The 12,500-nt window shown below is 44.7% G+C and overlaps 1 protein-coding gene across 2 annotated transcripts in view; it reads left to right on the forward strand.

The window, feature by feature from the left end:
- clstn2a (calsyntenin 2a) overlaps positions 1 to 12,500 on the forward strand; it is a 273,040-nt gene that overhangs the window by 184,209 nt on the left and 76,331 nt on the right. For both annotated transcript variants that reach the window (XM_024010315.2, XM_024010316.2), the window contains exon 3: positions 4,732 to 4,927. In XM_024010315.2, the coding sequence (XP_023866083.1) occupies positions 4,732 to 4,927 (196 nt within the window). The remainder of the gene's footprint in view (positions 1 to 4,731; positions 4,928 to 12,500) is intronic.

Consider the following 12,500-nt stretch of genomic DNA (forward strand, 5'->3'; position numbering starts at 1 on the left):
GTGTGTTGTGTGTGTGGTGTGTGTGTGTGTGTGTGTGTGTGTGTGTGTGTGTGTGTGTGTGTGTGTGTGTGTGTGTGTGTGTGTGTGTGTTGTGTGTGTGTGTGTGTGTGTGTGTGTGTGTGTGTGTTTGTGTGCTGATTAAAAGCGGGGTCTCTCTTGGCGGCCCTATCGGGGAGGCTTTAGTTGATTTGCTGATTCTCTCGCCTCTCAGCTAGTGATCTAGCCTCTCAGACGAACCCTCGCCCCCTTTCTTTAATTACTCACTGGATTATGATCTCGTTGCTAATGACCTGCTGCAGCACTCACGCACTCACAAACCAGGATCTGACAACAGAGGCGGGAGAATGAAGGAAGAGAAGATGAAGAGGGTTAAGGGTTTTCTCTGAGCTCTTTTTTAGCTTTCTGTTGATTTGTGATATGTTTTTCTACTGTGTGTCTGGATAACGAGCGGCCCAATGAAGGTATGGACTACTAGCGGATTGCTAGTGGATAGGTCAAACTTACACATTACAGTTGCTAGTTGCTATGGAGTTAAACAAGTTAGATTTTGAATTAAAGTGTTTAGACTGCGTGCAAAACACGACTCCAACAACATCATTAAGTTTGCTGACGACACAACAGTGGTAGGCCTGATCCCTGACAACAATGAGCACAGCCTATAGGGAGGAGGTCAGAGAACTGGCAGTGTTGGTGCCAGAGACAACAACCCTCTTCCCTCAATGTGAGCAGACAAAGGAGCTGATCGTAGACTACAGGAAAAGGCGGGCCAAACCAGTCCCCATTAACATCAACGGGGCTTTAGAGGAGCGGGTCGAGAGCTTCAGGTTCCTTGGCGTCCACATCACCAACAATCTATCATGGTCCAAACACACCAAAGACAGTCGTAGAGAGAAGACGACAAAACCTTTTCCCCCTCAGGAGACTGAAAGATTTGACATGGGCCCCCAGATCCTCAAAAAGTTCGACAGCTGCACCATCGAGAGCATCCTGACCGGTTGCATCACCGCCTGATATGGCAACTGCTCGGCATCTACCGTAAGGCGGCTACCAGGGGTAGTGCGACACGGCCCAGTACATCACTGGGGCCAAGCTTCCTGCCATCCAGGACCTATATAATAGGCGGTGTCAGAGGAAAAGCCCATAAAAATTATCAGAGACTTCAGTCACCCCAAGTCATAGACTGTTTTCTCTGCTACCGCATGGCAAGCGGTACCAGAGCCACCAAGTCTACGACCAAAAGGCTCCTTAACAGTTCTTACCCCCAAAGCCATAAGACGCCTGAAACAATTAATCAAATGGCCACCGGTTATTTACATTGGACCCCCCCCATTTTGTTTTTACACATGCTGCTTACTCGCTGTTTATTATCTATGCATAGTCACTTCACCCCTACACTTCACCCCTAAATGACCTCTAACCTGTACCCCCGCAGACTGACTTGGTACCGCGTACCCCCTGAATATGGCCTCGTTATTGTGTTACTTGTTATTATTTTACTTTTAGTTTATTTGTAAATATTTTCTAAACTCTCTTGAACTGGACTGTGGTTAATTAAGGGCTTGTAAGTAAGCATTTCACGGTCTACACTTGTTGTATTCGGTGCACTGTGACAAATAAAGTGATTGATATTGTTTTGAATATACTCCACAAACAGCCTGAATGAGCTGTAACACACACCATCCAATGGCCTTTAAAAGTAATAGCATATACAACCACACACACACACACACACCACTAGCCTGAAAACAACACTATGGATCAAGCTACGTATGTATGATTCTTATGACATTTCTCATACAACAAAAACATTTCTACAGCAGGACCTCATCCTTTCCTTTCTCACAATAACAGAACCTACACCACCATTTCTGCAGAACCCCTCCGGTCATTTATATTGTGTGAGGGGTATGGCTGTGGCTCACCACCAAGGGCAGTGCGTTATTGCCAGTCACGGTGGGACAATTCATTAGAATCCCATTGGACTCTTTCATTAAGATACCAGACCTCCTAATTGCATTTGGAGATAGCAGAGCCAACCGTGTGACCCCTGCAGCTGAATAAACTGCTTTTACAGACATAGACAGACAGAGTAGTCTTCTGTTCTCGTGTCTCTGTGTCTCTCTGCTCTCTGTCTCTGTGTTCTTGCTCTGTCTCTCTGTCTCTTGTCTCTCTGTCTCTCTGTCTCTGTCTTCTGTCTCTTGTCTCATGTCTCTTGTCTGCTGTCTCTGTCTCGTGTCTTCGTGTGCTCGTGTCTCTTGTCTCTGTCTCTGTCTCTCTCTCTCTCTCGTCTGCTCTTCTCTCTCTCTCTCTCTCTCTCGCCTCTCTCGCTGCTCTCCGTCTCTCCGCTTGTCGTCTCTCTCGTGCTCTCTCGTCTCTCGTCTCTCTCTCTTCATCTCTGTCCACACACACACACACACACACACACACTACACGAACACAAACTCCACCATCATCATGATGAGACAAAACACACACCATGAGAGGGAATTGAACGTGACATTTGATTAAAAGGAGGATAATTAACATGGTGGATGAAGTAATCTGTTTCTAAGTAGGGAAAGGGGATGATTTTGGGGGTCACTATCCTAGATAGATGCCCATAGGCTGTGTTTACACAGGCAGCCCAATTCTGATCTTTTTTCACTAATTGGACTTTTGACCAATCACATCAGGACTTTTCACATCAGATATTTTTCATAGCTCATCTGATTGGTCAAAAGACCAATGAATGAACAAATATCAGTATTGGGCTGCCTGTGTAAACACAGCCTTAGAAGGCCAGATAGGATTTACATCGTCTCTCTCACTGTGCCCGTCGATACGTTCCCTGACCCTGGCTCCTTGCCCTTACCCAGAAAAATACATTTGTGCCCAACCAGATGGAGCGGAAAACGGCTGTGCATCAGACCCAAACTACTAAGTGAAAATGTTTTTATTTTATTCCAAGTACTCTGTACATTTGTGTATTTTATATATAGTGTATGATTGTTTTTGTTATTTTCATATTGTCTCCCCCTTTTCTCCCTCTCCATCTAACTAAATATTTGGACAGCGCTGGATGTGCAGAGCCTTGATGTGCTTATCTTTCCCCTCGCACGCCGCCCACAGTGTTTGGATGATTATTTTCTCCCTCTGCGCACCTCGCCGCCTATTGTGGTGGCCGTTTAATTTCGATAAGGCATTGAAATATAGAGGGGAAATTTAAACCGCAAGCCCAGGCAGCAGCACGGACAGGCGGACCGCAGAGGGTAAATTGTTATTTCACCATTACGGATGGAGAGAGAACTGAACGAGTTCAAAAAAAAAGAGAGAGAAAGAGCGAGGGATGAAAAGTGGAGGGAGAGAGAGAGAGAGAGAGAATATGTTTGGCTTATCAGAGCTTGGCAGTGGGGCTTGTGCACACAAGGGATAGCCCTTGCACTTTTTGTTCCTGACGTCCTGCTGGGATTTAGGTGATATCGGCTGTCACGGGGTCAGGGGCGCGAGGCTTTTCCCTTAAGGCCATTTCCCCAAATCCCTGAAAAGAACACTCACAGAAAGATAGAGACCGTTCCAGAATCAGAAACCTGTAAAAAAAAAAAAAAAAAAAGAAGCAAAAAGAGCAAAACAAAATGTCTATTTGTGAGTTGGCGTAGCCTATCTGTACTTATTCCCTTCTTGACTACACCTGGTACACCTGGTACACCTGGTGTCAGGCCCCTACATCATTTCTGTCACTGAGATATGCTGACAAAGATCATTGTGTTCAGCAGTGTGACTGACTCAAATATGAGGTGATGTTTCAACAAGTTCATGAACAATGTGTATTGCCCAATATTGCATTGCCTCTAAACAAGTTGAGGATATTGGAGGGAGGATTGGAGGGATTTGTGAACCTACTACACCAAGAGGTTTGGAAGTCTTACAAGATCACCAAGTGTTGGTCCAATGGACGTGGTTTACCACCATACCCCATCACCAAGAAAGTGTTCTCCAGTGTTTCTCTTAAAAGACCCTCACACAACTCTTGCTGTGCCACCAATGGTAGGAAACAGTTTGTCAATCCCACTTCTGACACCAGTGTAGTGAATGTGGGAAGCGGTCAGTAGCAAGGCTTGAACCAGAGACCCTGACAAGGCAAGCACACACTCTGTGTCACAACTACACTCTGTGTCATAAGGGAGGTCGTGCTTACATATGACAATTTCAATCTGACTCATTCATCAAGGTAAAACTATTTTTTACAGCAAACGATTGTATAAAATTACTCATGTCCAGCAGACAATTCAACTTCAGTTGAACTTGATTATCACACCACTTGTGCCATTAAAAGCTGAGATAGAAAACCAGCATGAACTCTCATATAACTCCTATTGGAGACCATTAGACTTAAAAACGTTATTTTTCTGGAAGGTGGCCTGGAGAGAGGAATATCGAAAAAACTAAGCAAAATCAAATTGCATTTCCTCCTCCCTGTCTGGCCTGGCACGACATGATGCCACCGAGGCAATTACAACTGCACAACTCTGTTTCAGTGTCTTAGCAGCTCAGCTGTTTTTTGCCACCACCTCTTAAAACATACACAATGTCCTCGACAACAGTCTTTAGAGTGGCGGCATGCTGAGACATTTCCAAGTCTGATCTGTAAATAGGTTGACACACTTTTAATCCTTTCTCTCTACCTTGGTTCCTCTCCACCCCTCTTGTCCTCCTCCTCCTCCTCTTCCATCTCCTCCTCCTCCTCTTGTTCAGGGGAGATCTGTGCATTTAAGATCCACGGGCAGGAGGCCCCGTTCGAGGCGGTGGTCCTGAACAGGACGTCAGGGGAGGGGGTCCTGAGGGCCAAGGACCCGGTGGACTGTGAGACCCAGAAGGAGTACACCTTCATCATCCAGGCCTACGACTGTGGGGCGGAGGCCAGTGGAGCCAGCTGGAAGAAGTCACATAAGTAAGGAAGGGTGTGTCGGGTACGGGGGTTGGTGTGTGTGTGTTGGAGGGAATGTCGGAGGGTGTGTGTGTGCCTGTATCTTTGTGTAATGTGTGTGTGTGCCCATGCCACGTGTACAGTATGTGGGTCCTACAGTTGTTCTCAAAACTATGGTCGTAGACAGTGACAGATCACACATCCACTGTGTAATACCTAGTCACAGCTGAGACTTGCTCAATGTTCAGCTCCTGGGATGTTTTTAATTAATAAGGGCCTGAAGGATCCTTATGAGCCAGACAGTTGTGGACAACCGCAAATCAAGCCCTATATCCCTGCTCTGATGAAGTGCTATTGAAAGCTGTTGTCTAGGGCAACGACTAAGGCGGATACTGAGAGAGAGCGGTATGAGAGAGAGGGAGGGATTTCACAGCTTGGGCATCTTTGATGATAATAATGTAATAGGCCTACATGTTTCCCTTTTTGTATGATGTTTTATTGCAAGTTTACATTTTTGATTATTCATTGTAAAGCTTTAAAAACCAAAGACAGACTGCAACATTTTAGTAGCCTAGGACTGTGGCATGTGTCTGTGCACTTTCCCTCTGCTACGGGACATATGTAAGCAGTGCAACTGATGTTGAATACACCACTGGGAGCACATCAGGCTGTATTATATAAAGTAGATGACTCATCTGTTATACTAGCATGTGAATCCTTTATCAAATAACTTGACAACCAAGATGACATTTTCTGTAGTACAGCAATGGCCTTACAAAAAAAGATGTAAAACCATATTCTTTACGTGTATTATATTTAGAGTTCCCATGTTTACACCACCTTTACACAGAATAACTTTCACCTGACATGTAAATTGCAGTTTCACATGTGGAATCTTCGGTTTTACATGTTAAAAACTTTCACGTGAGAATTGGATATGCAGGTTCACATGTAAGAAAACTCAACATGTGAAAATCTCACTTTTACGAGAATTACAAAATAAACTTAGCAAAAAAAGAAACGTCCTCTCACTGTCAACTACGTTTATTTTCAGCAAACTTAATATGTGTAAACATTTTGTATGAACATAACAAGATTCAACAACTTAAACTGAACAAGTTCCACAGACATGTGACTAACAGAAATGGAATAATGTGTTCCTGAACAAAGGGAGGGTCAAAATCAAAAGTAACAGTCAGTATCCGGTGTGGCCACCAGCTGCATTAAGTACTGCAGTGCATCTCCTCCTTATGGACTGCACCAGATTTGACAGTTCTTGCTGTGAGATGTTACCCCACTCTTCCACTAAGGCACCTGCAAGTTCCCGGACATTTCTGGGGGGGAATGCCCTAGCCCTCACCCTCCGATCCAACAGGTCCCAGAAGTGCTCAATGGGATTGAGATCCGGGCTCTTTGCCGGCCATGGCAGAACAGAATTCACGCACAGAACGAGCAGTATGGCTCGTGGCATTGTCATGCTGGAGGGTCATATCAGGATGAGCCTGCAGGAAGGGTACCACATGAGGGAGGAGGATGTCTTCTCTGTAACGCACAGCGTTGGGATTGCCTGCAATGACAACAACTCAGTCCGATGATGCTGTGACACACCGCCCCAGACCATGACGGACCCTCCACCTCGAAATCGATCCCGCTCCAGAGTACAGGCCTCGGTGTAATGCTCATTCCTTCGACGGTGGGTTTGTGCCCATGGGCGACGTTGTTGCCGGTGATGTCTGGTGAGGACCTGCCTTACAACAGGCCTACAAGCCCTCAGTCCAGCCTCTCTCAGCTTATTGCGGACAGTCTGAGCACTGATGGAGGGATTGTGCATTCCTGATGTAACTCGGGCAGTTGTCGTTGCCATCCTGTACCTGTCCCGCAGGTGAGATCTTCGGATGTACCGATCCTGTGCAGGTGTTGTTTACACGTTTACACGCCACTGCGAGGACGATCAGCTGTCCGTCCTGTCTCCCTGTAGCGCTGTCTTAGGTGTCTAACAGTATGGACATTGCAATTTAATGCCCTGGCCACATCTGCAGTCCTCATGCCTCATTGCAGCATGCCTAAGGCACGTTCACGGCAGATGAGCAGGGACCCTGGGCATCTATCTTCTGGTGTTTTTCAGAGTCAGTAGAAAGGCCTCTAGTGTCCTAAGTTTTCATAACTGTGACCTTAATCGCCTGCCGTCTGTAAGCTGTGTCTTAATGACCGTTCCACAGGTGCACTTCATTAATTGTTCATTAATTGTTTATGGTTCATTGAACAAGCATGGGAAACAGTGTTTAAAGCCTTTACAATGAAGATCTGTGAAGTTATTTGGATTTTTATGAACGATCTTTGAAAGACAGGGTCCTGAAAAAGGAATGTGAAATGTCAGAATAATAGTAGAGAGAGTGATTTATTTCAGCTTTAATTTCTTTCATCACAATCCCAGTGGGTCAGAAGTTTACATACACTCAATTAGTATTTGGTAGCATTGCCTATACATTGTTTAACTTGGGTCAAACTTTTCAGGTAGCCTTCCACAAGCTTCCCACAATAAGTTGGGTGAATTTTGGCCCATTCCTCCTGACAGAGTTGGTGTAACTAAGTCAGGTTTGTAGGCCTCCTTGCTCACACACACTTTTTCAGTTCTGCCCACAAATTCTCTATAGGATTGAGGTCAGAGCTTTGTGATGGCCACTCCAATACCTTGACTTTGTTGTCCTTAAGCCATTTTGCCACAACTTTGGAAGTATGCTTGGGGTCATTGTCCATTTGGAAGACCCATTTGCGACCAAGCTTTAACTTCCTGACTGATGTCTTGAGATGTTGCTTCAATATACCCACATAATTTTCATTCCTCATGATGCAATCTATTTTGTGAAGTGCACCAGTCCCTCCTGCAGCAAAGCACCCCCACAACATGATGCTGCCACCTCCGTGCTTCACGGTTGGGATGGTGTTCTTCGGCTTGCAAGCCTCCCCCTTTTTCCTCCAAACATAACGATGGTCATTATGGCCAAACAGTTCTATTTTTGTTTCATCAGACCAGAGGACATTTCTCCAAAAAGTACCAACTGTCCCCGTGTTCAGTTGCAAACCGTAGTCTGGCTTTTTTATGGCGGTTTTGGAGCAGTGGCTTCTTCCTTGCTGAGCGGCCTTTCAGGTTATGTTGATATAGGACTCGTTTTACTGTGGACATAGATACTTTTGTACCTGTTTCTTCCAGCATCTTCACAAGGTCCTTTGCTGTTGTTCTGGGATTGATTGCACTTTTCGCACCAAAGTACGTTCATCTCTAGGAACAGAATGCGTCTCCTTACTGAGCAGTATGACGGCTGCGTTGTCCATTGGTGTTTATACTTGCGTACTATTGTTTGTACAGATGAACGTGGTACCTTCAGGCATTTGGAAATTGATCCCAAGGATGAACCAGACTTGTGGAGGTCTACAATGTTTTTTCTGAGGTCTTGGCTGATTTCTTTTGATTTCCCCATGATGTCAAGCAAAGAGGCACAGAGTGTGAAGGTAGGACTTGAAATTCATCCACAGGCACACCTCAAATTGACTCAAATGATGTCAATTAGCCTGTCAGAAGCTTCTAAAGCCATGACATCATTTTCTGAAATTTTCCAAGCTGTTTAAAGGCACAGTCAACTTAGTGTATGTAAACTTCTGACTCACTGGAATTGTGATACAGTGAATTATAAGTGAAATAATCTGTCTGTAAACAATTGTTGGAAAAATTACTTGTGTCATGCACAAAGTAGATGTCCTAACAGACTTGCCAAAACAATATAGTTTTTTAACAAGAAATTTGTGGAGTGGTTGAAAAACTAGTTTCAATGACTCCAACCTAAGTGTATGTATTCTTCCGACTTCAACTGAATATATATTTATATATATATATTCACGAGGGAAAAACACATGAAAAATTAACATGTGGATCTTCACGTGTCCGAATGTCACGGCCGTTAAATGAAGTGGACCAAGGTGCAGCGTGATGAGCGTACATTTTCTTTTTTATTTGAAATGACGCCGACAAAACAATAAACAATACAAACTTAACCGTGAAGGCTAAGTGCCACAAACAAAGTCAACTTCCCACAAAGACAGGTGGGAAAAAGGGCTACCTAAGTAAGGTTCTCAATCAGAGACAACGATAGACAGCTGTCCCTGATTGAGAACCCTACCCGGCCAAAACATAGAAATATAAATAATAGAACATAGAATACCCACCCCAACTCACACCCTGACCAAACCAAAATAGAGACATAAAAAATATCTCTAAGGTCAGGGCGTGACACCGAAAGCCAATTGCACGTGAAAAAAAAATACACAAGGATGTTGTTTGCTGTTTACATGTGAAAATCTCACTTTCACATGTGGAATTGCAAGTGGATGTGAAAATCATTTTTAAAAATGAGGGAAAAATACATGAAAAATATACATGTGAACATTTCACATGAAAATAAATCAATTAGAATGTTGTTTTTTCACATTAAATTTTTCACATGACTTGTTCACACGTTCTGAAAACCATGTTGTTTTTGTTATGTGTTATTTTCACAGTCACGGGTGCCGACACTTGGCATCGACATGTTTGAACTTTCGGTTTCGTAGAAAATTCGGTCAGTGCCCTGGGTCTGGGAGGAGGGCTATGTGTGGGTCTGGGAGGAGGGGTGTGTGTGGGTCTGGGAGGAGGGGTGTGTGTGGGTCTGGGAGGAGGGCTATGTGTGGGTCTGGGAGGAGCTGTGTGTGTGTGTGTGTGTGTGTGTGTGTGTGGCAATGAACAGCCTTTGGCACACAGCACGTTGGCAGTGCTTGCTGGGACCTCTTGGCTTGGCATGCTGTAAGGAGTAACTCTGGCTGATAGTCTGTTTGGCCAGCAGCAACCAGTTACATATAGACTGTCTGATGAAGCTCCAGCCTGTTGGTGCTGCTGCCCACTGCCAGTGAAGTATTACTGGATGAACACAGAGCTGAGACTGAATGAATGGTGAGGAAATTGAGATACATTAGTAGATGCCTCGCCGGGCACTCAAGGTTACCATATGTGAAAATTAGATTTATAGAAGATAAGACGATCAAATGAGTAAAGGATTTTGGGTGTGAGTGATGCATTTGTTTCAGTTTTCTCCTAATTGACGTGCAGGTGACAAAATAGAAACTTAGTCCATAACTCAACAGTAGGTAATTGCATTTAGTGTTCACTAGTGGCCATCTCAGAATCAAATCACATTTATCACACATTTATTTGTCACGTGCCGAATACAACCGGTGTAGACTTTACAGTGAAATGCTTATGAGCCCGTTGCCAACAATGCTGAGTTAAAAAGTATGAAAAATATTTGCTAAATAAAAGGGAGATAGTAACACAATAACAAGGCTGTATAAGAGGCGTACCGGTACTGAGTCAATGTGCATCAAACAGATTTGCATCTGTTTGATGCAAATAAGTCACAGGCGACTATGGATACCCAGGAGGGACATCCTACATTCTACAATCCTGTCAACCCTAGTCACAGCAAATTACACAAGCCTAAACCTACACAAGCGTACACTGTACATTCCGTCTCTGCCTCTGTTGCAACCTAATCGTTGTTGGTTTCGTTCCTCACCACAGCAGAGTTGTTTCCAGGCGATGGGCGTCCCAGAGCGAGGGGCTCCCGACGTTCAGGAAACCCTGTCTCTGTGACCTCGTGACCACCGCAGATGTGGGAGCTGTCAGTGTGTACCCGCCACGGGGAAACCAAGCGGCTGTGGAGGGCAGCAGGGTCAGTTGGGGCGGAGATGGAGAGATGAGGGAGGTAGAGAAGAGGCAAAAAGAAAAAGGTAGAGCGGAAAGGGGAGGGATAAGAAGTAGAGAAGAGATGGGGGGGGTAGAGAGAGAAAAAAGGAGAAATGGAAGGAAGTAGAGAGGGTAGAGATGAGAGGAGGATGCAGAGACAGGAGGGGAATGTAGAAAGTAGGGGGTGGAGGGGGAGGGATTAGATGAGCAGAGCACCTGGATGCCAACTTTAAGAGCTGAATAATTGATGCCCCCTGAGCAGAGGTCATCCGGAGAGGGAGGAGGACAGGCAAACAGACTCAGGGGAGGCCTGCCAGGCACAGCTATTTATAGCTGCATTAACTCTCCCTTCTCTCCTTCTCTCCCTCTCTCTCTCTCTTTGTCTATATGTCTGACTCTCCCTCTGTCTCTCTTTTAAGTATCTGTCTTTTTCTCACCCTCATCCTTTTATGGCTTATTCTCACTGTCTATTTTTCCTTTCTCTTAGCTTTGTCTCTCTTCTCTTTCACTCTTTCTTTCCCCATTCACTTGGCCTCTTTTCCTCTCCATACTTTCTGTCTTACTCCTTACATCTCTCTTTCCCTCCCTCCCTGTCCCATCCTCACCTCCCCTACCTCCCCTCTCTTCATGCTATATATCAATGAGCTAGGTACCCAGGGCTCTCTCTCTCTCTCTCTTTCCCTCCCTCCCTCCCTGTCCTATCCTCACCTCCCCTATCTTCCCTCTCTTCATGCTATAAATCAATGAGCTAGGTATATACCAAGGGCTCTCTCTCTCTCTTTCTGCATGCTTCAACTCCTGATTCCCTCTGTCATGCCCGCTACCTCAGGCCCAACGATACGGATCATTTTGTTTGGCTTCACTGGGCTAAAACAGATTGTAATGGACAATGAACGCTAAACAAGCATAATTACATCATTTTTTCCCTTACCATTATTCACAGTCTTCACGCCTGAATTGTAAGGTAAGCTTTGTGTCAAAGTATTATACTTCCTAAGTCAACAGTTTGTCACGTTGTATAAATGATTGGAGACAGGCGCAAGAACACGTAATAGGGGGTTTTAATACTCAAAAATACACCCCAAAATACACCCCAAAATACAACATGCCATGAAAAGGCACGGGGACGAAGCCCAAAACAAATACAAAAACACAGGGATGTAACCCAAACAAAAGAGCGAGGTTAAACCTCTAATAAATACACGGGATGAGACCAGTAAAAACAATACACGGGACGAGACCTGTAATAACAAGTGCACAACAATACAAGGGACGAGACCCGTAATAACGAGTACACAATACACGCAGCACGAAAGCCAAAACAACAAAACACAGGTACTCACAAGACCAACGGACATGGGAACAATAACCGACCATGACAATGGTGAACAGAGGGCACATACAGTGGAGAGAACAAGTATTTGATACACTGCTGATTTTGCAGGTTTTCCTACTTACAAAGCATGTAGAGGTCTGTAATTTTTAACACAATTTTCAACTGTGAGAGACGGAATCTAAAACAAAAATCCAGAAAATCACATTGTATGATTTTTAAGTAATTCAATTTGACATAAGTATTTGATACATCAGAAAAGCAGAACTTAATATTTGGTACAGAAACCTTTGTTTGCAATTACAGAGATCATACGTTTCCTGTAGTTCTTGACCAGGTTTGCACACACTGCAGCAGGGATTTTGGCCCACTCCTCCATACAGACCTTCTCCAGATCCTTCAGGTTTCGGGGCTGTCGCTGGGCAATACGGACTTTCAGCTCCCTCCAAAGATGTTCTATTGGGTTCAGGTCTGGAGACTGGCTAGGCCAC

The sequence above is a fragment of the Salvelinus sp. IW2-2015 genome, linkage group LG19 (genome assembly GCF_002910315.2).
Source record: "Salvelinus sp. IW2-2015 linkage group LG19, ASM291031v2, whole genome shotgun sequence".
NCBI classification, from domain to species: Eukaryota; Metazoa; Chordata; class Actinopteri; order Salmoniformes; family Salmonidae; genus Salvelinus; species Salvelinus sp. IW2-2015.